Here is a 27,734-nt window from a genome sequence, read left to right as displayed (position 1 = left end):
AAAAAAGCTTTTAATTGGATGTAAAAAAAAAATTTATTATCAGATATAAACAGTACAAACAAAATCAAGATTTTAGATTGATCATGTTAATAAAAATGTGCCTAGAAAGAGATATTATGGACACTAAACCTTGCAATGATGCAATGTTTTATGTGTGTTTTCTGCACTGCTGAGTGTGAATAAAGGAAGTACATTCTAAATAAATTCCACAGGATATATTTTATCTTGAAACATTTTTACTCGTCAGATTTTAAACTTTGATCTGGAAGCTTTGGTCATTTTCTTGGTGGAAAACAAAAATGGTGACTTAGACAATGAAGCAAGAACTGGAGCGAATGAACATACTCTTAGTGGGTATTATTAAGACATTCTAAAATGAGTTTGGTCAGTGCTGTGACGGGGCTACTGATAAATATTATGCTCCAGGACAGCTTCCCACACTGATGGCTCCAATCACCAAAACCGTCTTGCTGAAGCTTGCTGGGCTCTTGTTGATGGTCAGGTTCTTCATGCAGCCCACGTAGGGCTTCCTGGTGGCAACACTGCCTGGGAGGAAGTCATCTGAGAAGAACAGGAAGTCGGTTAGGAAATGCGTGACTTTGCTCCAAGGAGCTGCTGGCATTACTTTCTCACCTGGAGCTCCACCGATAAATATCGGCTTCCTGGTGTCTGTGGAGCGGGGGTTCACGGGGCCCACAACGTGTTTGATCACAGAGTCCACATCCAGCTGGACAACGTTGGCATCCCGGATCACTGTGGGCAACAATGATCATTGGACTACATTTATATAGAGGTTGATTTATACAGAAAACACTGCAGAAGAAAAAAAAAAACACAAAGTAGGAGAAACAGAGTTCCACTGGAATGGAATGGAACAAATAGAACAACAACCTGACAGATTCGGTTTTAAAATGATCTTCTCATTTCAATTTCAGTTCAGTTTATTTATGTAGCGCCTATTAACACATGTGAAGTATTCAAGGTACTTTACAAAAAGAAAAAAAAAAGTTTCAGTTCAGTTATACAGACATTCCAACTGATCTTATTTTCTCAAACAATGCATCTTATTATTTCTTTAATATTAATGTTTAGCAATGACCCAGCCAGAGTCTGGATTCTGTCTGAGAAACTGTAGAGTGCTAAAATTAGCGCGATTGTGAAAGCTTACTATGCTTCTAAAGTATGTTTTTCTACTAATTATTGAGCAGGTTGTAAATATTATCTGACACTGTATTATTTAATAAAATGTGAAACACAAAATGCCAGGTATGTATATATAATTTTGGGTTTAACTGTAAGAACAATTACCAGTAAAAATCTGAAAAGTGTTGCATGCTTTTCTGTTCAGCCCTCTGAGTCTTTTGCCAGTTTTACAAGATGCAAATGTTACGTTATTGAGTTCTGTCAGATATGATGGAAACTGTCTGCAAATATAAAGTTTTAACTTTTGCCACTAAGTCTCAATTGAAAACAAGATACTTTTCTCGTGTTTAAAGTAAAATAATCTGCCAGTGAAACTACTACTTTTTCATCAATATTAAGGAATTACTGACTTAAAATAAACTCCAATATCTTGCTGAAAAGTTGTAAGTTAGTATTGACTTATTTTAATCGTACTAAGATATTTGTACTAGAAACTAGGCAAAATATTTGGTAGTATTTGGTGCTTTTGCAGTGAATGCAGTTGGTTGAACTGTATTTAGTTAAAGGGAACTGGAGTAAACAGAGTTGAATACAATTGTACATTTTGCTTCCTAAAAACATAAAATATGAAACCATGCATGATTCTTTATCCACCTCATTGGACAGTCAGTCAACAAAATACTTTTGAAGTTTATGCTTGCAGAGTAATAATTTGTGAAATTGCAAAGGGCCATGAATAGTACTGTTGCCCAGAACATCCATTTCCACCGTGCTTCTCTATTGTGTGATTCTGACCTGTTATTCTGTGCCAGGAGCCGTCACACACACCATGTCTCGGTGACACCTTCGTAGAGAACTCATGTTTTCCGTCATGAACAACAACAACCACCTGGGAGGAGAAAAAGGAAACATTTTGGCTGACTGGTCAGAAAGAGTCTGTCCTATTCTCATTATCACTGTTAAGACTCACCGCTCCTTGATGGATGTACATTATGAAATAACCCTCTGCCGAGCGCACATGCAGTAGCACCGCTGAGGCCACACGAGGGCGCACCTCCATTGTTAACTCGAACCTCAGTCCCAGTTCAAAGGATTCATCTGAAGGAAGGAAGAATCACATTCAGCATGTAGCAGATGTTTTGGATGTCTTGACCACACAGGCCCATAACTCTGGATGTGCAGCATGTATTATATCGGTCAAGCGGAGATGGAGATGTGATCCAAGCAACGTTTTCCCTGTCAGCACCCTCCATCTCTCTCTTCTACTGACACAGTTTGTCTGCAACTGCTAAAGATATGAGGTCATTTTACCTAGCTACACATTTTTCCATTGCACACAGGTTTGTGAGACACAGGGGAACTTATGACCTGATGAACTAGCAACTTAACAGATGGTCAGCTGAAATAATGTTCTGCATACTGGAAAATATATCAGGTGGTTAGACTGTGTTTAAAGCTGCAAGGAAACTTTTATAACAATATATATATATTTTTTATATATTTGTTAAAACTATCACTATGTTGTGAGACAGATAAATTGTGAAAAGAAATCAAGTTCCATTGCCTCAAGGTCCTCTGTGGTCCTACTGCATCTGCAGAAATACACAGCTCAGTCAGAAATAACCAATCAGAGCCAGGTGGAGAGTCTTAGCACTGTCAATCAACCTGATGTGAGTGCTGCTCAAGATTGCCAGTTTGCTACAGCTGTGCTAATGGTGGAGGAACAACTTAAATGTTTATCCATCATAATCGGTGGCCATGCTAACTAGCCTGAGCATTCACAGGAAACTAACTGTTGGAAACCAGCTGTAGCATAGCAGAGAGCAAGGGGGAGGGTGTGAGTAGCATGTACACAAGAGTGATTGACAGTGAAAAGACCCTCCTCCTGGCTCTGATTGGTTGTTTCTGACCAAGCGTTGTATTTCTGGAGAAAGCAGTAGAACCACATAGAGGAGTCAGAGAAGCTTGAATTTTTTTACATTCACACTATCAAGACAGTGATGGTTTTAACAAATATGTTAAAAAAAAAACCCAACAACATATTTTTAAGCGGTTTTAACTATAGCACTCGGACAACGCAACAATAGGCTGACAGGATGAGGGGAGGAGAGTGCAAGTAGTGGGCGGAGCTTTGGAAAAGGTTGGACTTCCAATGGGTTCCAACCAAGTTTTATCTGATGTAACTTCAGAGAGAGAGACAAAAAAAAGTTCTATGTGACATTTTATTTTCTGTATGTACAATTCTGGTTTCAACTGTATATGTAGGGAAACTGCATTTGTGGAACAACATACCCAAAACCACATATCCTCCCTCCTCTGAGAAGTACGTTCCATCCTCAGAGAGTCCTTCAAAGCATGGACCGACCCCGTAACTCTCAGTCATAGAGGACAACCTCCGTCCATCAAGCTGAAGGTTCTTCAAACAGCCAGTGAAGCTGTAAGCAGAGTTTCTCTGCAGGAAATACAAACACGTTTTAATTTCCAAATCAGAAGCACAAACTGCTAAGAAGTTCATGTTAAGCACACAACAAAAAAGGAATCTTCCAGTAAGATTTCTCTCATTTCTCCAGCTCCAGAAGATGTTCTGCTGATACTGATGTCCATAAAGTGGAGAGGACAGAAGGGGGTAGTGTATGATGTTTTTCTTTTACTATGCATCATCTCAATATGGCTGCAGAGAAACTGATCATTACCTGATTATGTTTAGCAAAAAGCTGAAAGTGATATTCCTAACTATTTATTTGCTAACGTAGGTGTACAACTATAGTTACTTTACAGTGGAAAATTATTCATAATTCATTAATATTTTCACAGTTTGTGATGTTTTACTTTCAAAATTTGATTTGTTTAAAAAGGATTTTATGCAAATAACTAGAGGCAGTGAATAGAAATAGGACAAGGATAATACATGATTAACTAACAAAATAAATCTGAAAAGTGCAGCATACATTTGTATTTCTCCCCCCTGAGAATGTACTTTATAGAACCAACTTTTTGATGCATTTCAGTGCACATATAGTAACAAATATGCAAATTCTTCATAAAATAGCTCAATCTCTGTCCGACTGGCTGGAGATTATCTCAACAGCAACTTTGAAGCCTTGTGACAGATTTCAATTGGGTTCAGGTATGGACTGGATGTTTCAGTAATGCCAACTTATTGGTGAAAAATTTTCCTATTTGCAAATATTTAAAAATATATTCAAAATAAAATGCTATTTGTGGAGCTGAAATATGTAGGTCCAATTTTACTGGACATGCTATTAGCTGACTTTTGCAAAACAGCCAATTCAGAAACACCATTTATTTTCCTTTGTGCTGACTGGCACTGTTGGGGGTCTTATCCCCCAACAGTAGTGATAAGACTGTAGATGTTAGCTTCTGCAGTAGCAATAAGACGGTTTCCACTGTGCTTATTAATGCACATTAAGTGATATTTGACATTTGAACTGTTGAAATAGGAAGTTAAAAGCATTTTGAGAGGGGTTCTCAAGTGTTACTTGCAGGCAGTTCTGATCCCCAATCCCACTGAATACCAGCGGTACACTGTAACTCATACCTGAATATTCCTTTGTGCTTTTCCTGGAGGAACTCCTCCGACAAAGAAAGAGTCGCTGACACGCCAGGGGACATTGTTTGCCTGAGCTCTGTCCTCAAACTCTGTCAGCCTGTCGATAGTTAGTCGCCCCATACTCCCATCACGGACACAAACAATCTGAAGCAAAAAGAACAGGTTATCAGTTTGAAACACAAGAGAACATATGTCATCAGCATACAAGAAAAACTCACACTGTGAACTTACACTGTGCCATGCACCATCATCATATTTCTCTTCACTCCTAATTTGAACTTTCTGGTCTCCCACACTGAAACTAAACACGAGTTTTCCATCGGCCACAAACAGAGCCATAAAGTTGTCCTCTTGGACATCTGATGCATAAAAGATGAGGCCGAAAGGTGACTCCAACTTCAGGAACAGAGACAAGTGGCACCTGGAAGACGAAACATGGATCAAGTTATGGATGTAGAAACAAAAGCATGCATGAACACAGCAAGCTTTGAGCAAACACCTGGCTCACTACGAGCAGGCTGTGGGCCTGACGCACCTTTCAGATAGAGAATCAGGGATTCCCTCGTAGTGCTGCCTGCTGTTGGCAATGCCGCCATAGTGGAAGGATTGGCGAGTTGATCTAGGTCTGGGGGAGAGATGGCAAAACTGGACGTTTGGCTCTGATGACTCCAGATTAGAACTGGGCAGTTCTGGAAGATGACTGGACTTATCTCTGGCAACCTGTGAAAAACATTGTTGGGTAAGAAATTATCCTTCTAGGGTTCACTATGGGCAGGAATAGATTCCCAATGATCTCAAGTAGGTATGTCTGCAGATTAAGTAATTGTTTCCAAACGATAAAGGAAGGACCACGTCTGATTGGATGAAATTAGCGTCTGTCGTTCGACCTTTTCTTTTTTCAAACACTGATACCTTACATCTCTGACAACAGTCTTTCATTTATTTATTTAGTTTCAAGAGCTTACTCTTGTTAGCCTGGGGTATCGGAAGACTTTTTAGTAGGGATACACAATATTATCTGCATGGTATCAGTACCAGCCGATATTAGAACGTCTGTTTACATTCCAAAATATGAGCATCAACATAGATTACACTGTTTTAATAACTGATAGTGATTTTTCAGAGATGTCTATGAAGAGGGAAGGCTAAATGTTGATACTTTGGTACAAAATCAGTTTTGGTTACTGAAGTAATGTTAAATTGACATAATTAGTTAAAACAAACCATTAAGAAATAAAACTAAAATTATAATTCAAAACATAATGTTTTAAACAGGCCCTGACACAAAGGGTTGAACGTATGATTTCTTATTTTCTTGTTCAACTTTTTGATCTGGTCACCACAGATGAGAGATTTCTGTCAGATTTCTGCTGGAACTAACCAATCATATTTTGCGCTGTAGAAATGCCTGTTTCAAGTCTGCAGAGAACCCGTTCTCAATGATTTAGGCCAGGGGCGACTGAGCAGAAGATGAGGAGCACACGTGACCTAACCGAGCCGCTGTGTTTGTTTTACCTTTTGAGACTGGCTCTGTTTAGCTTTAGAAGACCCCCTGTGGTGAGACATCAGTCCAGCGGGACGTCGCTGTATTGGACAGTTCTCCAGGGAAACATTCACCTTCTCGGTGTACTTCTGGAAGTCCTCACCCTCAATGTCTCGGTCTTGTCTACAGACACAGAGTGACAGGGACAGAATACAAATTGAATTAGAACACAGTAAAAACTCTTCATATGGTTCTTACTAAACAGAAGGAGGCCTGTGGAGCCAGATGGAAGCTGTGTTCACAGTGTGGTGGAGTCTTACCTGCTGATGTATGCATGGCTGATGCAACCAGTGAAGTTCTTTAAGATGCTTCTTGGAGAGCCTCCATAGTAAAATGTCTTTATAGGAGAATCAGAAGAGGACTTTGCAGCTGACTGCAATCGCTTTAACTCCTTTTTGTCTTTGTCGTCCACTAGCAGTAAATTCCTGAGGTGAAGCAGAATGAAGTAGTTAGAAACCTTTGCTGTAACACTGCAGTGTTTAACTTTTACAATTTTATTTTTGCATATTTGTTGAAATTGTCACTGTGGTGTGACAGTTTAATATGAGACAAATCTGTGGAAAAAATGGAGCTCCTCTGCCTTATCCCAGTGCTAACTAGAAACAACCAATCAGAGTTAGGAGGTGGGTTTTAGCACTGTCAATCACCCTCTGCTCGCCTCCCCCTCTTACTCCACCCCTTGCTCTCTGCTACCCTGCAAGTAGCATAGCCTGTTATAAATGCTCAGGCTAGTTACGGTGGCTACATATGACGCAGGATAAACAGTTTTCCTGTAGTAGTAAATTGTTTCTCCACCATTAGCACATTTAGCAGTGAGTACATGAGGACCACTTGACCATCTTGAAAAGTGATCACAATAGAAAAACATCAGAAAGCTTAAAGATATGTTTGATTTATGTTTTCAACATGAGGCAGCTTCCCTCTGGCTGTCTGCTTGAACAGAGCATTTCTCTGCAAATGCATTTAACAGTCGCGTAAAGCTGTTCTGTTTGGGTTCGTCATGGTAACCCAGTGGTCTTTCTTTCATCCCAGCTATTCTTACCCTAATAAATAAAAACATCATTTGAAACCTCCTACCTCTGCTTGTTCACTGAAGCCAGTAAGAAGTGTGTCCTTCCGTCGTTGTATTGCTTCTTCTGTGATTTGACCTTTGACCCTCTGTGGTTCAGTGTGACAGCTCCGTTCTCCAGCGCGATGCTGAACTCATCAGACTGAGGAGGAATGTCTTCCAGTTAGTCAGGCAAGTATTAAAGAACTTGTTTCTTTAATACTCATCAGATGTGATGCATTAAAAAAAATCACTCAACAACATTACTTTATAATATCTTGCAGTGGTTCAACAAGTTTTTCTGTCATGGACAACCTGCTCCCAGGATTACATGGGTGATAAAACTCAAATTGATCATTACTTTGGAAGGAAATGTCACTTTCACAGAATTTTAAGGGTGTCAGAAAATGAGACAAAAATGTGACATGGAAATGTAGAAGTTTGTGGAATGTGTGTGTGTGTGTGTGTGTGTAAGATGTTCTTACCCCTTGAGCATGGTAGAACAGTAGTCCACTGGGCTGCAGTGTTCTGAAGTTAAGCCCTCCTTCGAAGTTGTCGAAGGGTGAGATTTTTGCGGTGGACCCCAGGTAGCTGTGGCCACTGAACGAAGCTTCGCGGGACATCTGGCACAGAAACACACACTGCAGCTTCAGAAACCCTTCATTTCTCAGACCCTCGTACGGTCGACTTTGAAAAACACTGTCTTAGTCCCTGGCTTAAATGTGCTTTGGAGTACAGTGTAGGAGTGTGAGTTGATAAATTGGTCTCTTACAACCAACTCCTCTGGGCAGCCGCTGCTGATCCCAACAGTACCAGGCTCCTCCAGTAGGTTAAAGTCTTTTTTCTGGAACAGGAATCCTTTGACACAACCCTTCAGGCCAACTACAGAAGACAGCTCCAGCCTGTGTGGATACATCTTGTTAAATCATTTCCTTTGTGAAACTACAGGCCTTCAATTTCTAATCAACAGTGTTTCTTTGGTTGGAGGTCTACTTAGAGACTAACCTGGATTTGAGGATGCTGGAGGGAGCTCCACCGATGTAGATATCTGAGAAAGGCAGGGAGGTTTGGGGATTCTCTACAGTTTTAACAAGGGTCTTGTCCACCAGTAGAATAACTTTCTTTAACATATGGTAGATCACTGACACCTATTAAACAGAGACAGTTGTAACAATATTTTTGGATCACAGGAACATTTTTAAAACCAAAAAAAAAAAAGAAAAAATAAGAGGATGATCCACCTCGTGGTATTTTGCATCGTTTATTTGAAACTTAGGTGAGTTATTCTCCAGAAGTTTTGGTCCATTGCTGAAGTTAAAGTCGTATGTTAGGCGCAGGAAGCCATTCTTTATCTCTAAAAGGAAAAAATTTTTCTGGAAAGAAAGAAAGAGCATTTTTCAGGACTCAAATATTTTAAATCATGTTTAACTAATGGAAATTAACTTTTACAAAAAGCAGCAATACGGACGATTACAAGTCTGTCTTTCATTAACAAGACGTACCCCGTTGACCATGAGGAAGATGGTGCTGTTGTTTGTGATCGTTCGTACAGAAATATCAAATCTTATGACTTGACCAAACTTGGCTCTCCTCTCAATGTTACTGACAAGTGCGTAGCCCGTTCCATCAAACAGATAGCTGGCAATGCGACTCTGGGAGAACGCCAACTTGTACCTGACGACAGAGGAGAACCTGTGATCAGGACCTGAACATGATTTTACACCATATGAGTGGTTTTAGATTCTATACCCCTGGAAGCAAAAATACAACAAAAATACGATGTGGGAAAATTGCCATATACATATGATTTTAAAATGCTTTTAAAATGCATGAAGTTTAATCTATCTACTTTTCATCTATGAAAGCAATGTCTGTGTGACTAACCCAGAGTCACAGACTCCTAAATCTGTCCCTGCAGGAAGAGATAAAGCCCTGAAAACCTGTAGCTGTATTTGCAGAGAAAAGTGGTTCTATACTGAGCTGAATGCAAATGCACAACTAATTTTGGATGTTTATATGTCAAATATTTGGAAACCCATACATCCTATTCCTTCCATTTCACAGGTCCAAACTGCTTTGTGTTGGACTATCACTTAAAATCCACATGAAACACCTTGAATCAATGGCTGCAACATAAGGAGTGCACTGTAAGGAGTGTGAATCCTCTCTGGAGGAGCTGTAATGAGTACCTGGGGCAGGGAGGAGAAGCAGCTATATTTAAAAAGTGAGTCTCTTTGAAGTTGTACAGACTGATGACATCGTTGTTGAGAGAAGCCAACTCGATGCAGCCCACAAACGGGGCCAGGCTCAGAGGAGGAGGCAGCTAGTTTAGAGATAAAAAAAAAAAAAAAACATTTGTCAACATTCAGGAAAGGCTGGAATTACAGGAGGACTAGGATTAAACTCACTACCTCGATGTCTGGTGGAACACCTCCGATGAAGAACACCAGATTCTTGGGGTCGATATCGAACAGTGAGTCTACGATGGGAGCTTCGCCTTTCTGGATGAATTTCTGCTCATCTGTGGAGCCCTGACTGGGAATAGTCAGGAAGACTTTTCCATGCCTCCCCAACCTGCAAGAAGAAAATCATGAATAACCACACATCTGACATTCATAATTCATAAAAGTTGTCTGATGTGTTCTCTGGAACTGAAATGACTATGTTAGGTTTTACTGTAAACCATTTTTACTACAAACCACCAAAAGTTTTGCATGACTTGAACATGTGTAGCCCTTTAGTGCCAGTTCCCCAATTACAGCTGCAGTATGTAACTTTTATGAAAGATATGTGTTTTTGCAGATTTATTAAAACTGTCACTATGTTGTGACTGTAGGAAACAGATAAAAAGTCAAAAGATAAAAAAGATGAAAATTAAATATTCTCCTCCTTCTTGTATTACTATTGCTGTCTGAAGAAATACATAGCTTCAAAAGCAACCAATCAGAGCAAGGAGGAGGGTCTTAGTGCTGCCAATCAATCTCAGGTACTTGCTACTCATTGTGCTAATGACGGAGGAACAACTCAGTTACGGGGAATCTATTTATCTGCCATCATCAGTGCCAATGCTAACTAGCCTGAGCATTCACAACACACTCTCTTATCAGCACAGCAGAGAGAAAGGAGGCAATGGGAGGCAGAAACAAGCAATCCTTGTCACAACATGGTGACAGTTTCAGCAAATATTTAAAAAGTGTTTTTTTAATAAAAGTTACATACTGCAGCTTTAATGAAATAAAAAAAATAAGCTTTGCATTAAACTGATTGGATTTCTTCAACATGATTTTTGTGACAAATATAAATGCTAGCTGCCAGAGAATATTAATGATTGCCAACGATTCTGTAGTAAATGCTTTGCGTTTACTCTTAAAGATCCTTTACCTTTCTATTTTGATATAGTTGAAGACTGCTGGCCACTGACTGACAGGCTTGGAGGTCAGAGGGATTTCAACATCGTCTCTCCCGAGATTGTACACAAACACAAGTTTATCATTCTTGATGGCCAAACCCATGTAGTCCTTCCTGCCCTGAAAGCAGAAACAGAGTTTATGTTCCCACTGTGAGTTTTTACATGGCTTTACCGTCTTATAACAAGCTGGAAAAGATCGTTTTAATTCTGTATTTTACTCATTTTAAATATCTGACTCTCATGTGTGCATATTATTAAGGTTTATGTGTGGGCTATTATTCCAAATAAAACGAAATTGAACAGACAACTGCATGGAACACAACAGATTCCCAGAGAAACCACACTGACTGGCTGAGCGTTAAAGTCAGGAGAAGAACAGATGAACTCCAAGTTGAATGGACACAATTGCACTTTTGTCTCAGACATCTCCTGGAAACCCTCAGTCTGGGCCAACTGGCTTGCTTCAAAGCTTTTCACACTAACTGCCAAGATTACAACAAATGCTCCCCGTCTCTTCGCTCCTGTCTCTCTTTGCCATGACCACCGGCTCCAAGTCAGGGTAAACAGCTTTCTCTGACCCTAAAAAATGCAATCTGCCTGGATTCCTCACACTTCTGTCTCCCAAATACAGGATGAAGCGGTCCTCTATGGGGTCTTTGTCTGGGTCCACCCTCATGAACAGGCTGATGGATGTCACCGTCTTCAGCTCCTCAGGGTTGCTGGGCGGATGAACCTCAACTGAAGACCGTCCAGTAAATTTCATGGACACCTGAACCTGAAGCCAAATGAAACCATGTGTTAGAGCTTCTTGTAATATGAACACTTTGCACCCTAACCCACTAGAAGGAAACAAAGAAAAGAAGTATAAGTGGATAATTGTAGTCACAGGAGCCCTGAAGCTGAAGTTAAAGCTGAATTTCGTCCTCTGAGCCATTTTTCTAGACCTGAGCAAATGCATGTTTTCTAGAATTTAAGAGCAAGTGACAAAAACAAAACAAAACAAAAAATAAACATGTACATAAATACAGGAACTCTGCATCATAATTGCTTCCTGTGGTCAAGGTGGTGAGGAGGTGTTCTGCTGCTGCAGGAATTCAAACATTCATACTGTTGTAAGAACACATGAGAGCGTGCAGCACCGTCTCTATGAGCCACAATAACAGAAACACCTGCTTACTGAGCAGCAGTCATGGTGTTGCCAGGGCGACCAAGGGTGGCATATTCTTTGCTGTTTTGTTGTCATTTTGGTTAATGTGATATGAGATCATTTTTATGTGCCCAGCAGATATATCAATTTTCTGCAGCAGCTTTACATACAGGGATAATTGACCATTTGTGGTGAGCAAACAAAAATAACACTGTTTTGGTGTAAAAAGAAAAAAATTAAAATGAAAGAAACACTTCTCCAAACATTCTCTTACCCTTGCAGAATGAGTTTTACATCTTGGACTATTTTGAAACACATTTCTCTGTCCAAACTCATCAGCATTTTCAGACTTGTATTTATTCTGTTTGTCAGTGTTCATTTGTATTTGTCTTATGGTAAAAGAAAAATAGTTGGAAGACACTACTTTCAATAGTTGTTCTGAATAATTTAAAAGTTTTATACAATGTTTGTTCACAATCATCAAATCACACATATCACAAATGACTGAAAATACTGAAAATGTTATATGTCTGAACATAATAGACGAAGACAAACAGAGATGATTAAGCCCTGCTGGACTTTAACTGGAACTGAATGCTTTGGTCAGATCAGACTCTTCTCCAGGTTAAATTTGGCATAAACAAAGAATAGCATGTAGAAAGGCACCTAGTATCCACTGCCAGTAAATGTGGTCTTTATTTTTTATTTTTTCACTGAATATATGAATTTAAATTCAAGGTGGGATTTTCTAATATTATTTAGAGATTATTTCACTGCAGTGGAGTAATATGGCTCAGTAAACTGGATGGATGGAGGTTACCAAGTAGATCTGATGTTCTTCACTGTGACTGTGAAGTGGTTTGTAGTCAAACATAAACGTAACAAACTAACTTTCTTGGCCACACTTCTGGCTTGAGCGATGAGCTCTCTGATCCTCAGGATGTTGGTGGTCACGTTGTTCACAGGCTTCTTCTCTTCAACCACCTTCAGCTTGTCCAGCAGCTCAGGAACAAGCACACTCAGGTTTTCCACTGCAGGACAGATCCAGGAACATGAGCTGAAATTAGCTTATGATTTTTTTTTTTTTTTACTGTTCTCACAACTTTCACATAGAAACTGTTGTAAACAGAAACTTTTCACCTGCTTCCCCAGCAGATGCAACAGCATTTTCGTACGCAGAGGCAGAGTACTCGTTGTTTCTCATGTTGTGAGCCCACTGCTGCACTTTACTGTTGATGGGAGTGACGGTCTCAAGCACCTCTGTTGAGCGGTTCAGAGTCTCTTCTGCCACTTCCAAGGAAAAGTTCAAACGCTGCGGGGTTCTGTCTGAAAAACGGTCGCAGATTGACGAGAAACAGATAAACAGAGAACTGAACTCAGTCAGTGAATATTTCAGTTTGATGAATGAGGACTATTGGTGGTTAAAAAACCGATTCAGACATGCTTAATAAAGTATGACAATTTGAAATACAGAAAAGAGACAGTTCAGTTTTGTACATCGGATTCTGTTAAAAGGGCAGAATTATCTATTTTTGAGGCACACGGTGGCAATTTGTGGCACAGCATTACATAACTTCTGTTGTTATAATGATGTATTGCTACATCCACCACAACTGCATATGGCAGATATATATGTATATATATATATATATATATATATATATATATATATATATATATATATATATATATATATATCTCACTCACTATCCCTTTAAGAGGTCATGAACAATCAGTATCTATTTTGCGACTCCAGGCTCAGTTTCTAACCCCAAACACATGAACAAAGACACACAGACATATTCTTACCTGTCTGAATCACCTGGATGTCATTCGTTATCTCTTCTAGTTTTTTCTGATTTTTTTCCATGGTCCTCTGGGTCTCCTCGATGTATAGCACACTGTCAGCCACTTGTGTATCTACATCTGTGAAAGAGTAACGAGTTGAGCAGCAGAAGCACACTACACAGTACAGACAGTGAAGGTGCCCGACACTTGAACTTTTCCTACCATGCTGTTCTGATCTCAGTGTAACAGATTGCCGGAAGGCATTTTCACTCTCCGTCACCAGATGTCCAAGCTGGGTTTTAATCGCATCAATGGCCTAAAACACAAAAGAAAACTCTCACTAAAATCACACTGACTCACAAAGGTAGAACACTCTGGAAGGTGGACAGTGACGGGCAGCATACGTCTTCTGCTCTCTGAGATAAGTTGAGCGTAGTGAGGGAAGTGATGTTGGCATCGTCGATGTATTTCACTATGTTGTTGTAGACGTTGGCAGCACTTATTGCTCTCTGAACGAAACCATTGGCATCGCCTTCTTTCAGATCCCTGGAGAAGATAGATTTATAAATCATTTAAAGTTGATAGAAAAATAGAAAAAAACAATTCACTTAAGCACAGACAGGAAAAATTGGGCTGATGTTGATATCAATAGCTTCCCCGCTGCTTTGCTGTTTCAGTTAAACTTCCCACAATCCTGCACTGTGACTGTCACATGACCAAATACCACATGACCAACAGATGGAAATAAACATCAATTGTTAATATTGGTTCATTTTACTCAGGATAGTTGGGGAGCGGTGCATTTCTTTAGACGCCAATAATAGATCGAGTTTGATCTTTTCACAGATTATTTGTCTCATAACGAACTGTCATGACATAGTGATAGTTTTAACATATATGTAAAAACTTTTTTTAAATAAAAGTTACACACTGCACCTTTAATTTGCTATTATGTAACATAAAAACATCCAAATTGCAATAGAGCTGCATTGCTAAAAAACAAAAAAAAAGAAGAAAACAGAATGTTTTCATTATCACAAAAACATCTCCACAAGTTAGCTTTTTGGATTCATTGTCTGCAGGATGCCAAACTACTTCCTGTACTTCATGTTACTTCATGAAGTAACATGTACTTGATGTTACATGTTTCAGTAACATGCTATGTGTGTGTACAGAGGGAGTGTCTGGTTGCAGAGAGGTTTCTCACTCCTCCAGCTCATAGGCCAGCCTCTCTAGCTGCACAGCGTGGTCATCGGCCTTCTGGACCAGGTCTCTGTCCACCTTGGACAGACGCTCTGTCTTCTCAGTCAGCTCCTGGCTGGCACCGTCGATCTCGGCGTAGTACTCTGTCACATTCTGCAGATGTTAACACACAGCTCAAGCCAAACATTTACATATGCTGTATAGAAAGAAGCTTTTTTTTTTTTTCTGGAGTCTGACACCAAAGCAGACTCCAGCGTTCCTGTTTCAGGTCAATTAGGATCAATAAATTCCAGAATAATGAGAGAGAACTTTTTTTAACCTCAAGTTTTAACAGATAATTTTACAAAGAACCAAGGAAATGTATGTTAACTTCTGACTTTGAAAACAGCTTATGACTTGAGTCAGGTTCTTTCCAGTTTGTTGGAAATTTGGCCCATTCCTCCTGACAGAACTGGGTCAGATTCATACATCACTTGCTCAAACACACATTTTCAGATCTGCCCTCAAGCTTGTCAGTTGGACAGAAGTCATAGCTTTGTGATGGCCAGGTCAAAACATTAGCCACTTACTTACTTGAATCTATGCTGAAGGTCACTGAACATTAGGAGGAGCCAGTTGGGACCACTTTACACTGATTGGCTGATGTCTCAGATGCCTTAATATTTCCACAAAATATTATTTAATTATGGAGTGCTATTTTATGAAGCACTCCAGTCTTCACTTTCCTATGTATGAATGGATTGCACTTGATAACTAAACATAAAATCACAGTTCACTCTTTGCAGGTTAATATTGAGCAGACAATTGTGCAGTTGTAATTTTTAATAAAGCTGAAGTTTGAAGAATAACAGCACCAAAATGTGAACGAAGTGTTTGATTATCTCTATGTAGAGAAAGCTGTTTCATATTTAGCTGTCCACCATCTTACCTGTGCTATAGCGTCCACCTCAGCCACAGTCCTCTCAGCGTCAGAGATGAAGGTTCTGCTGGTCTCCAGTGTGCCATTGATGGCCAGCTGGTCCTCTGTCAGTCTCTGCTGTTTTGTCTGGAGACAGAAAAACAACACTGAGGTCATTTAGAATTATTATATGTTGATGCTGGGTGGGATTGTCCATTTTGTTAAATAAAAAAATTAATAAAATGACGTTTTTAAACCTCTGGGTATTATACCTGAATAGATTCCATAAACAGAGAAAAGACTGCTTAATATTATATGTCAAGAAATATTAAATGGTTTCTATTTAATAATGTGAATAGGGCTGCGTCTAAGGTCAGAGAGAGGCTTGGAGAAAAAGTCGGAGGTGAGGCAGAGATGGTTTAGACGTGCAGAGGAAGTAAGCTGGACATAGTGCTCACTTTGTACAGTTTTGTCCAGTTAAACTTATTGGTTGTTGTCTCCCTAATATTTCCATAAAATTGTCTTTCATTATGAGACCATTGTGAAAGAACATTATGTCACCATTATGGTATCGGACATTAAATGTGAAGATGCCAGATGGGATGAGGAAGATGACAGAATTCCTGGGGGTAGTGATGAAGAACATGAAGGAGTCTGGTGTGACAGAGGAAGATGTTTGGGACATGATTGGATGGAAACAGATGATCCACTGTGGGAGGCAGAAAGAAGAAGTTGGGGTTATGTCAGAAGCCTCAGAGCGATCTGTGGGGTTTATTGCACATTCAGTCTGATGTTTTTCAACTAAAAAAAAAAAGAAAGTAAAATCCCACCCCACATTCCAGACTTCCCGGTGGAATCCGGTTAGAAAGAGACAAAACGTGGAAAAACAAAAATCTCATTTCAAGACTTATTTAATAAAAGAGTAAAATTCAACAGGTATTATTTCCAGTTTTCCATTTACTATCAAAGGAAATTCTCTCCTTTGTTTCTGCCTTGGATGTGGTTCCTGTGCAGTAATTCTCCCTCGGCCTCCTGAGCTGCAGATGTTCAGAGGTACAGCATGCACCCTGTGAAGCATCCATGCAGGCTTTTAATTTGAAATGTGGTTAACTGGAATGTTTTAAAGCCAGAAACAAGAACTAGCTGTAGATGTAGAGAGATTTTACCCTCCTGATGTTTGGTTGTTGCAGTAATCCAGGAGTCCAATGAATCTATTTTCCTTTATCTTGATTTAGTCTTTTGTTTTAAACAAAAATAATAAGGGAAAAAAATGAAATGAAGATATCCCTATTTGTGACTTGGAGGACTCCAAACCATTAACTGGTACTGTTTTATTAGCGATTGCCCCCCACAAAGAAGAAATATGTCTGTCAAAATAAGTTACAGTACTGTGGGAATCTAAAGTTATTCTCATGTGGAGATGATATCATGAGAGCAAGCGCTGCCTCTCCCCCTTTTAATGTAATGCTCCCAAACTCCCACAGATGGTTTCGCGTTTCTGTTCTCACCGCTTAAAAACATGAGGACCAGACCGCCCAGACATGCGTGACTGAGTCCAAAATCAAGATAAGAATCAGCAGACGCCACCTGGAGCAGCTTCACGTTGGAACCTTTTCTAACGGCGGGGTTTTGGGGAATTGATTCCACCAGTGCATTCTGATCAAAAAGTAACAACAAAGTGTGATTCCAAGAGCACAAGGTTGGGGAAATCACCTCTTTCCTCTGGAATTTGAGGAGGTTGGCTCTGTTCTTGTCCTCTGCTTCCTGCACGGTGTCGGCTGCGCTCAGCAGAAAGTCCCGGGCCTCAGAGAGTCTGGAGGAGAAACGGGACAGGATCTCCTGGACGGACGGGACTCGGCCCTGTGAGATCATCAGCTTCTTCTCCAACTGACGGACGCGCGTCAGCACTGGAAACAAGAATCAAATGTTGATTCGTTACGACTAGAGGTGCTAATGACCTCGTAGTTTTGAATTTCACAGGCACTGTGTGCTTTCATAGCAAGCTGTTGAGACCGGGGAGCCAAAGGGGCGTGGCTTAGACCATACAGCGTTCACCTGAGCAACGGGAAATGTGATGGCTTTCCTGAGGGGAAAGTATGATTTAGGTGTTACTACTTACATCAACCAGCGTTGATAGACAACCTTCATCTGAGCAATGTTCATCAAGCGTAATTTATCAATTAATAAATAAATGTAAATACATTAACCAGTATTTTACACTGTTAGTTGCTACTGCACAGTTAGAACAGTTTCCTTGTGAAAATAAAAATATTAGCATTTATTTTTAAGCTACATTCACACAGCAGGTTTTGATGCTTAATTCAGATTTTTAGCTGAAATCAGATTTTTTTGTGTGTTGTCGTTGATACTACTAATTTCTCAATCAGACTGCTGTGAGAACAGTTTACAACCCCAAAGTAACTTGCATGAACAGAGGAACAATGTAGACGTCACACAGCATTATTACTTCTGATTACATTAGTAATAATAGGTATAGCGGGAAAGGGTCAGTTTTAAAGTTATTCCATTAGGGGAGTCGACAGTACTGTTACAAGATCATAACACAAAGGAAGCTACTGAAAAGAAAGCACAACTAATAGCAATGCTAGTTTATGGAGCATTGACTGCAGCTCCTCTAGAGAGTTCAGTTTGGACACGTAGTCGGAACCAGGACTGGTGGGATGTGATGTGATGAGCTTCATGTCGAACCTCTGCTGATACAGAATTATGATCCATGTACCACATCCACAATGTAGATATTAGATAAAATGCTACATGACCATTCTAACTACAGACTTTGAAAACAATTATTACCACATATGGCATTGGGACAGATCAGAAATTTCTTTTGGCCTGAGCAGTTTTTCTTACACCTTAATCTTTGATATAATAGTGATATAAATGACAGAAAAAAAAAATACGAGACTCATATATTCATATTTTAAAGTCTCAGTATGAGTTTCTCTGCCCTCTGTTTGACTGTGAAGAACAGGATCTGGTTTAATAAATGAACCAATGCTGAGCAGAACCAATCACAGCTCGGCTTAAGGAAGTCATCACTGTATATGTGCAGAATCCTGCTTTGCAATGAATAAATAGTTTTTCTCACAGTCGTGAGCTTTGGTTGTTTCGTCCGTGGCGATGGGTTCCCGTGGTGACCAGTCGAGCTGTCTCATCCATGACACCATTTCCTGTGCGACCTCTGTGTTATGCCCGACGGTCTCTGGATCCATCTCCTGCTGGACGTTGTACAGTTCCCAGTCGTGGATCATATCTGTGGACACACACACATGGGCTCCAATGAGAACTCTATGGGCCTTGGTCTAATCAAGTTAACAGACATCCAAGCACCTGCAAAGGAAGTTATTAGAAACCTTTATTTCAATATTTGTCTGTACAGCTGGTGTTTGATTTTGAACTTCATGATTTACAGAAAATCCCCCAAAATTCAAACTTGTACAAACAGTTTAAATCAGAACAATGATGGATGTTAACCTTTGGCTAGAGCAACATCAAATTCAACAACACACAAAAAAACAGGATTTATTTCTTCTCAGTTGGTTGGGAGACTGTTGTTTAGTCTGCTTTGACACATTCATAGGTGGTGATATCTTCAACTTGTCCTTTTTCATTTCAAATCATTGTTTATCACCTGTAAGTTCAGTTTTTATGAAAGCTCCACTAATTAAAAATGTTTCTCATCCACCAAAACTGCCAGAATATATCTGGAGACTGAACAGCCCATGTTGGTACCTTCGATGCGTTTGTTGAGATCTGTGAGGTTGGTGCTGAGCTGCTCAGCCACAGCCAACATGCCCACCGTCTCGGTTTCCAACTGAACCCCCCGTTTGTTCATCTGGTCCTCCTGAACACAAACACACAGCAGATTATACAGGAGCCCATTAGGTCAATTCATGTCCTGTCAGGGCTAAAGAAACTGGATTTGAGTTGTCTTTTTTTTTTTTTTTTTAATATTTACAATATTTGGACAGCGCCATCTACTAATTATCAAACAGCTCTTCTTCTGCACTGACCCACAGATGCCGTCATATTGCTTTTTGTTTTTGACCTGCAGTAAGCAGTTTGTTCTTTGAGTCTTCTTAAAAAGTTTACATTTTCCAAAGCACCTTACAGGTTATAGAATACAATTGAAAATTAAACCTAATAACTTTTATTAACGAATTTTATTAACGAATAAATCTTGTATCTAACAATGGAATTTGAAATATAATTCATTTAACTGAATAATAACACACATGGTAAGAGATTTGAGCTGGAATAGGATTCATTAATTTTTAAAGGGGAAAAGAACAATATGACTCATAATAAACAGCTGTGTCCTTTTCTTTAATCCAACAGAAGACTTTACTGACCGACTCTCCGAGTGAGTTGATGTCCACCACCACAGCGTCTGCAGCCTCTTCTAGCTCACCAGTCCTTCCTCTCATTACAGACAAATTATTCCTCCAGCCTTCAAACTGCCTCTGAAAGGAAAGCAGTGAAGCTTCTTTACTCCAAAACATTCCAGAAAGTCAAAAATGGGGAAAAGTCATTGTACTGTGAAAAAGGTTTGAAATGATGTTAAGACATAATTTGTTTGACTGCCATCCCCAAAAGTGGGAGTAGAAACTCTCCTTCTTTGGCAAATAGTCTTTGCAATAATTTACATTATTTATGTCTAAAAGTTCACAGATTGCTATAATCTTTTCAAATAAACTTAATATCTTTGGCATTTTGATCCTACATGTCAACAAATTTGAGTAATTTGATGAGAATATGGGGACAGAAATACAAACAGAAGTCTTGATCTCATTGTGCCAATATTGATCCCAATATCAATACTCACCTTATTATAGTTAGTATTGATATTTAGATCAGTATTTATATTGACAGCACTAAGTCATGCTGTCTCCTGGCTGTGACTGGCTGTTTCTAGTTAGCGCTGAGACAAGGCAGAGAACTTGATTTTTTCACAGAATACCTGTTTGATCCAACACTGTGTGATTTTACATAAATATGAAAAACAAAAAAAAATTAAATGTTGCATCTTTAAGGCATTTAGTGAAAACAGCTGCAAAGTGATGTTAAAATACAATCTCACTGTTGTTGCCATGAGACAAAAATAAAAAGACGACTGCATATTGCTGGTTCACCTGCAGGAGGTGAGCGGTGTAGTTGTAGTACTTGAGCCTGTCGTTGGCAGCAGCCCCCGTGGAGATGTTCAGCACTCCGACCTTCAGCTGGTCCAGCGTCTTATTGGACGACGTTAGGTCTTTGATGAGCTGCCAGATGCAATCATCACAGTCTGGAAGCAGAGAAATATCCACAGAGACGTTGAAGCAGTTCTCCTCCTGTCTGCTGGGTGGTGAACTGATGCTCAGCTCCACTCACCGTTGTAGCAGAGGTTGACCGTGGCCTCCGACAGGCATTCTCCTGTGTGCATGTTGCAGTGGCCGCTCTCACAGTCACACTCTGCAGACAAACACACGTCCAGTCAGGATCTGATGAAACACTTCAGAGCTCTTATTGTATTTGCTGTACTGTAGGTGGGTGATATCACCAAAACAGGATATCACAGTATATTTTTCAAATACCCTGATAAAGATATCACAGTCAATACTCCACATTTGATGCTTTTTTAAAATTGAATTTGGCTGAATATGTAATTTCAAACTTAAAGAAAGATTTTATTTTATAAACAGTCACCAGAATAGAAAATGTATTCATATAAATGTATACAAATCACACAATACATGTTTCCATGTATCAAAGAAAACATAAAATAGGTAAGTAAATATAAATGTAAACTAATTTTGGCCATCAAAAAACATTCTGAAATCCTCCATCAAGTTTAAATAAAAATACTTAAATACACAAATGAAATAAACCGCAGTGCTTCAGAACATCAGTTTTACAAATGTTTTTTTTAAGAACTCAAACATTATGTGCAAGATTAAAAATCTTGTTTTAATATAAAAGGAAAACTTCCTTTTAGAAACATTCAACACACCAAAATATATGTCACATAAAAACCCCACAAAAACTAAAAGCCTGCACACTTTGTATTGATCAGGATCTTTGTTCATTTTCATTTTTTCCATGTGTGACGGACATCTCCACTGAAACAATGATGGTCTGTCGGTGTTCTGGTTTTTAGCTTTCATTTTCCTGCAACTGCACCAGCAGCTAAAGTGCTAAAGCATTGCAGAAACTCTTAGACATCAGTCCCTTATCAACAAATTCTGTGGAAGTTAGTCCAGACTGCGGACCGGCTGGCCAGCTTCTTCTTTGCTTTAATGGTTGATGGCAAACAACTATAGGTAGCATTGCTGTAGTTGGAGTGTAAGGAGTGTGGACCACAAAGCGCCTCGCGCTGCACAGGTTCAGTTAACTAGTGTCATCATTTGATTTCACATTATTTATTTTTATACCAGTATCAAGAAAGCCACCCGTATTACCATAAACAAGACGATATGGCATACACTTATGCTGTTCATATAAATATCAGGAGCTGCAGAGGGTGGTTTGGCAGGAGGCCTGAACATCTGCCTTGTGGTCTCCCTGCTGAGGGATTAATGACTTTAGCAGCTGCACAATGTATACACATTTAAGCTGCATGGTGATGTCATCCGGCTCTCTGCAGAGAGTCTTCAGGCTAAGGGTCACAGCTCTTAATGCATTCTCCTCTGATAACACCAGCGCTGCTGCAATCGTGGGTGTGGGAATGGAAGGCTGAGTTCTTCCTGTTTCAACAGGAATGCACACTCCATTCTTCAACAAGCTCTCTAATTCTCTGCCTTCTAATTTGCAGACAGAGAAGGAACATTTGGTCTCCTGACTTACTCTGGCAGCCGGACGGACTGTAATCCCAGTATCCTGTGAGGCAGCGCTCGCAGTAGCGGCCTCCGGCCCCTGGGCGGCAGGGACAGCTGTGGGTGAGCGGGTGGCACGTTGTGCGAAGGGAAGCTGGCCCACATTCACACCTCCTGCAGCCCTGACAGCTGGAGAAGCCAAAGTAACCCTCCTGGAATAAGAAAGCCCCCAAAAACAAACAAGTCAAGTTATATTGAATCTGGGAACTGTGGGATTATTTTCCTTTTCTGTTCATGCAATGACTGAACAAATGCTACAGCTCATTATTTGATAGGAAATGCAGTTTTAGCTGCCATGTACACTTCTTTTGCCTCCATGTTTTTATTAATTTGCCAGAGCTACCTTTACTGTCACTGGAGTATTATATGATGGTCCAGTTGGGATGGAGGTGTGGAGCTGAGTTATTAATTATTTTGATAGCAGTCGATGTAAAATGAATTGTATCAAATATCTATGTAATACATATTTGTAGCTATAAATTATTGTTACATACTGTTATAAAAGGGGTAGTTCTTGGGTGTGAAATTTTTGACAAGGTGGTGTATGATACAATCAGCAGGTCTTTTCATTTAGTTGTTGATCATCTTGTGGAAAATAATTCATACGCATATTGACTGTGTTGATGATTTTCCATTGATACTATGGTAAACTGATTTATTCCAGATGAGGATCAGAAAGCATATTCTGAACCTCAGGCTGAGATTCAGATTGATAAATCAGAGTTCAAGTATTTAAGATTTGTTGCTCAATTTTATTTTTTACATATGTTATTATTACAATATTACTGAGATCAAAATGAAGTTCAGATAGTGTAGAAATTTTAATTTTATTACAGCATGAATATGTTAGTCAAGATATTTAATGACGGCCAAGGAGAAACATTGATTTAGTGATTAATGTGTTAGAAAACTTTCATTCTGTCCTTCAACATTTTCATGAAATACAACAATTTTTTTCTTCAAGCCACTGATTCACAGCATTAGTGAGCAGAATCCTGCAGTTGGTCTCACCTCACACTGGTCACAGAGGCGACCTTTGACTCCGGGCTTGCAGTGACACACTCCTGTCCTGTCGTCACATGACGAGGTGCCGCATTTGTCACACTCGCACTCTGGGACAGACAAGGACACACACACACACACATACCAATGAGAACCTGCGACTTCGTAGCACACAGCGTGCAAGGTGGAAGGGGTTGGTTCTAGAATTAGCTGTACAGTAATCCGTCAACCAGAGCGGTGGCCTCGACTTGTTTTTCCACAGAGCAGCTTTCCTTCTGTGGGACACGCAGTCGTACACACCTGTTAATCTGAAGTAGTCAGGACTTAAAGGTTATTGTGGCACTAGAGGTCTTTATTTATTGGTAGCTGGACAGGAAGAGAAGTGAGCTGGGAGTCGCAGCAGAGACAGCCGCGCTTAGGACTGCAGCCTCTGCATATGATGCGTCTGGGACATCACAACGCCGCCACTAAAGAAAGGTCCAACTGCTGTCACAGAAACAGACCACAGCTAATGACAGCTGTGTCCACAAGCTTCCCTCCTGTCCCGATCCTGCAGACAGCTGACTCACTGACATTACCCCATGACTTCTTCAAAGATTAAAGATACACCTATACAATGTATTCATAGATTACTTTATCCTTTTATTGCTTCTGCAAATCAATCATGATCCACAAAATCAGGCATTTTTAACCAATAAAAACATACAATAAAAAACCTTTAATGTGAAAGTGAAATTGACTGCTACAAAATAAAGACAATTAAAGGGGCAGCATTGTGTACTTTCTAGACACATGGTGCCATTTTATAGCATAATCGAGTAACTATGTTACCTTCAGTTGTTATGAAAATGATGTAAATATTAAATATGACTTAAAAGAAATTTGACTTTTTAATTTAATTATTTAAAATTGGGGAAATTCTGTCTTTAAGAAACTCCTGCACTTTCTGAAAATCCGCTTTCAGGAAGTCATCACAACATATCTCCTCTATTAAACCTTTAACAACGTTTTACAGTGTTGCATTAAGAAGTAACTCCTATAATGAGGCCAGAAGATGTGCATTTCAACCAGGTGTTTGCTAACTGCTGCTGGCTAGTCTGAAGGAGCAGGTGGAGGGTTGTTTTGTGAGGCAGAACCTCAGAAGCTTGAATACTGCAGCTCCGTGAAGGAGCTTCATCCTAGAAGGCGGAGCTAGGTCCAACTAGGCGTTTTGCACAGCTGAATGGTTGCCATGGAGATTAAAGGATTTCTCAAACATGCATGAAAGAATCAAGGCAAAACCCCAGGTATGACTTAGATGATGAAAAAGCATATTAAGATGATGTAAAGTTCATTGTAATACTGCATAATACTGACAGTTTAAGTTAAAAATATGAAACATAAAATAAGTGACTGCATAAATATTCAGGTGATTTTCATTCCACCTCTGAACCTTTGCAGAATTAGCTTAGTTACTTTAAAGCAGGTGAATCTTTAAGCTATCACTTATTTTATGTTAAATGTTTTTATTTAACTGTCATTATATCATAGAAATCAGTTTTCACTATTGAAGCATTTTTTTTGTAAATGTTTTTGGTCAGAAAGATCAAATTTTGTAGATAATGGTAGATTAAAGCGGTGAATGTTTTTAATAAGCACAGTATTTTCTTGCGATATTCCTGCCCCCCAAACCATCCTCCCTACCTCTGCAGTTCTTGGCACTGATGGCATCGCCATAGAAACCGGGGGCACAGCGCTCGCAGCTGGCGCCAGCTGTGTTTCCCCAGCAGTGCTGGCAGCGGCCCGTCACATTGTGGCACTCATTGAAGATCAGGTTAGGGTCTGTGTTGCCGTTGCAGTCGCACCTCTTACAAGATGAACCAATCAGCATTGGGTTGCCATAGTAACCTGGGGCACACCTGTGGTGTGGTGTGCACAGTTATAGAATGCAAGGTTACAATGAACACTTTTGACAGGAAAGTGATGCAGTTAATGTTGAACACTACATATGACTGATTTTAAAAATAAATCACTTTAATCACAGAGCTGAGAAACAATGTAGACAAAGAGAGTCTGATCAGCTCTGACCTCTCACAGTGATTTCCAGCGTAGCCCTCTTTGCACTTGCACTGCAGAGTGCTAATCCCTTTTTTGCAGTACACAGCGAAGCTGCCCGAAAACACACACACACACACACACACACACACACACACACACACACACACACACACACAAGAAAGTATGTCAGAGAATAGACATCACTTACAATACTCAACCTTGACAGAAAGACACAAAATATTACCAATTTTTTGTCTAGTTTCTTGTGCAAATGTCTTAGTTCACTTGAAAAAGACAAAACAAGATATAGGAACTTATTTTATGTCAGTAATTCCTTAGTATAAATAAGAAAGTACTAGTTCAGTTTAAAGGTGTGATTGCAGTTTTCTGGCCGATCTTTTAAAAAGCTTAACCTGCCCATTCCAATTTTGGCCAATACCATTTTTCTTTGTCTGAAATGTTGCTCAATATAGCAAGAAAGTTCCTGAGTTGGCAACACTGGGGTCACTATTGTTAATTATAAACATGCAGACACAACTTGGTGGGCAGGTCTGTCAGTCAAACCTTTCTCACCTGAGAGCAAAAGAGGACAGTGGTTGATTCTTAGACCTTTGCCGAGCTGTATAAGATCACTGGATAAGATTGGCTTCATACATGAAAATCGACCAATCACCGATCTCCCAAAATTAAGGAAATCGTTACCAATTAATTGATGAACCCCTAGTTCAGTTATAACATGGGCCAAATGTCTTGTTACAAATGAAATAATCTGCCAGTGGAACTATTACTTATCAATTTTTAAGAATTAACTTAAAACATGCTCTTATATCTTGCTAAAAAGTTACTTGTAAGTTAGTTTTGTCTTATGTAAAATGTCCTAAGGTATTTGAACTGGAAATTAGACAAAAAAAAAAAAAAAAAAAAAAAAAAAAAAAAAAAAAATTTGATGAGATTTTGTGTTTTTGCAGTGTTGAGACCGTCTCAGGAAGAGCAAAGCAGCTTACTTATTGGAGGGGGCAGAGAGGGGGCAGGAGCAGGGGACGCAGGCATGGAGCCTGTCCTGTCTGGAGCTCAGGATATAGCCGTCTTCACACATTTCACAAAAATCCCCTGTGCTGTGATCCTTACAGTTCTGGAGGTGGCAGACGGGGGTCATTTATTACACTTGGCACCAAGGTGATTACCCAGGATGGTCTAAACGTGATACTTACAATACAGATGCCAGTGATGTCTTCACAGTAGTCGGCGTGGCCCTTGCAGTTGCATGGCAGACAGGTGTTTTGTTGACTGACAAAGGAACCTCTTGGACACTGAAAAAAAAATAAATTTACCCACTCAATCAACATTGCTCATGGTTTTATTATCTGGTTCTTGTATTTGCAGAAGACAAAATGAATATGGAACATTTACCTGACATGGGGAGAAATTATGTACTTTTTTTTATGATTCTTTATTAAATAACTCAAGACTGTGTGGCGGGCTCTCTGTGACCGTTTTGAGAATGCAGGGAGGGAGGGATTCCTTCTAAGCACGGATTAATACACAATTTAATACATGTGAGAAAGACACTTTCATGTCTCCATTTGTCATTCTGCCTTCCAAAGCAGACTGGATCATGAGGACCCTTTGAGTACAAATAAATTACAGCAGAAATAGTTTTGTATCAAAAATTGATATATGATCGAATCAAAATCAAAAGAATCAGAATCAAATTGTGAGATAGTAACAGATTCCCACCCTTAATATTCTTTCCTCATAGTGACTGCCTATTTTCTTCCAATAACCATCCCCCAACATGATGCTACCATGTCGTCCTTTATGACTGGGATGGTGTTGTTGTTTACGTTTTAATGATGGTTTTTAAATCTCTTTCTCAAATGCTGTTTTTATTGTAATTATGTAAAGCACTTTGAAATGCCTTGCTGCTGAAATGTGCTATACAAATAAAATTTGATTGATTGATTGATTGATTGATTGATTGTTGTCAAGCTGAGTTTCCCCCCCCCCCCCTTTTTTTTCCCTGAAAAAACTACACGTAGAGTACAAAATTTTAATTGTTTTTTTTTTCAGTCT

General features: G+C 39.6%; 1 protein-coding gene across 1 annotated transcript; it reads right to left on the bottom strand.

Moving 5' to 3' along the window:
• Positions 1 to 199: 199 nt before the first annotated feature.
• Positions 200 to 27,022, bottom strand: lama4 (laminin, alpha 4). Its single transcript, XM_015050548.1, has 39 exons — positions 26,873 to 27,022; positions 26,666 to 26,793; positions 25,692 to 25,772; positions 25,308 to 25,522; positions 23,634 to 23,734; positions 22,594 to 22,774; positions 21,142 to 21,222; positions 20,904 to 21,055; positions 20,124 to 20,234; positions 19,504 to 19,615; positions 18,860 to 19,024; positions 17,464 to 17,657; positions 15,781 to 15,897; positions 14,857 to 15,005; positions 14,054 to 14,195; positions 13,872 to 13,965; positions 13,671 to 13,787; positions 13,002 to 13,187; positions 12,753 to 12,892; positions 11,325 to 11,489; positions 10,687 to 10,832; positions 9,717 to 9,879; positions 9,495 to 9,628; positions 8,808 to 8,979; positions 8,547 to 8,678; positions 8,311 to 8,453; positions 8,078 to 8,207; positions 7,791 to 7,928; positions 7,335 to 7,468; positions 6,518 to 6,682; positions 6,230 to 6,380; positions 5,250 to 5,434; positions 4,946 to 5,135; positions 4,703 to 4,858; positions 3,436 to 3,595; positions 2,114 to 2,241; positions 1,939 to 2,032; positions 634 to 753; positions 200 to 561 (listed from the first exon to the last, which is right to left on the bottom strand). Exons 1-39 carry the CDS (start codon positions 27,005 to 27,007, stop codon positions 416 to 418), a joined length of 5,553 nt encoding a protein of 1,850 aa, XP_014906034.1. The 5' UTR covers positions 27,008 to 27,022; the 3' UTR covers positions 200 to 415.
• Between the last annotated feature and the right edge of the window lie 712 nt (positions 27,023 to 27,734).

The sequence above is a fragment of the Poecilia latipinna genome, unplaced genomic scaffold (genome assembly GCF_001443285.1).
Source record: "Poecilia latipinna isolate Pla-1442-1.1 unplaced genomic scaffold, P_latipinna-1.0 Scaffold998, whole genome shotgun sequence".
NCBI classification, from domain to species: Eukaryota; Metazoa; Chordata; class Actinopteri; order Cyprinodontiformes; family Poeciliidae; genus Poecilia; species Poecilia latipinna.
Note: the sequence above shows the minus strand (reverse complement) of the source record. Positions and strands in the feature narration are given on the sequence as shown.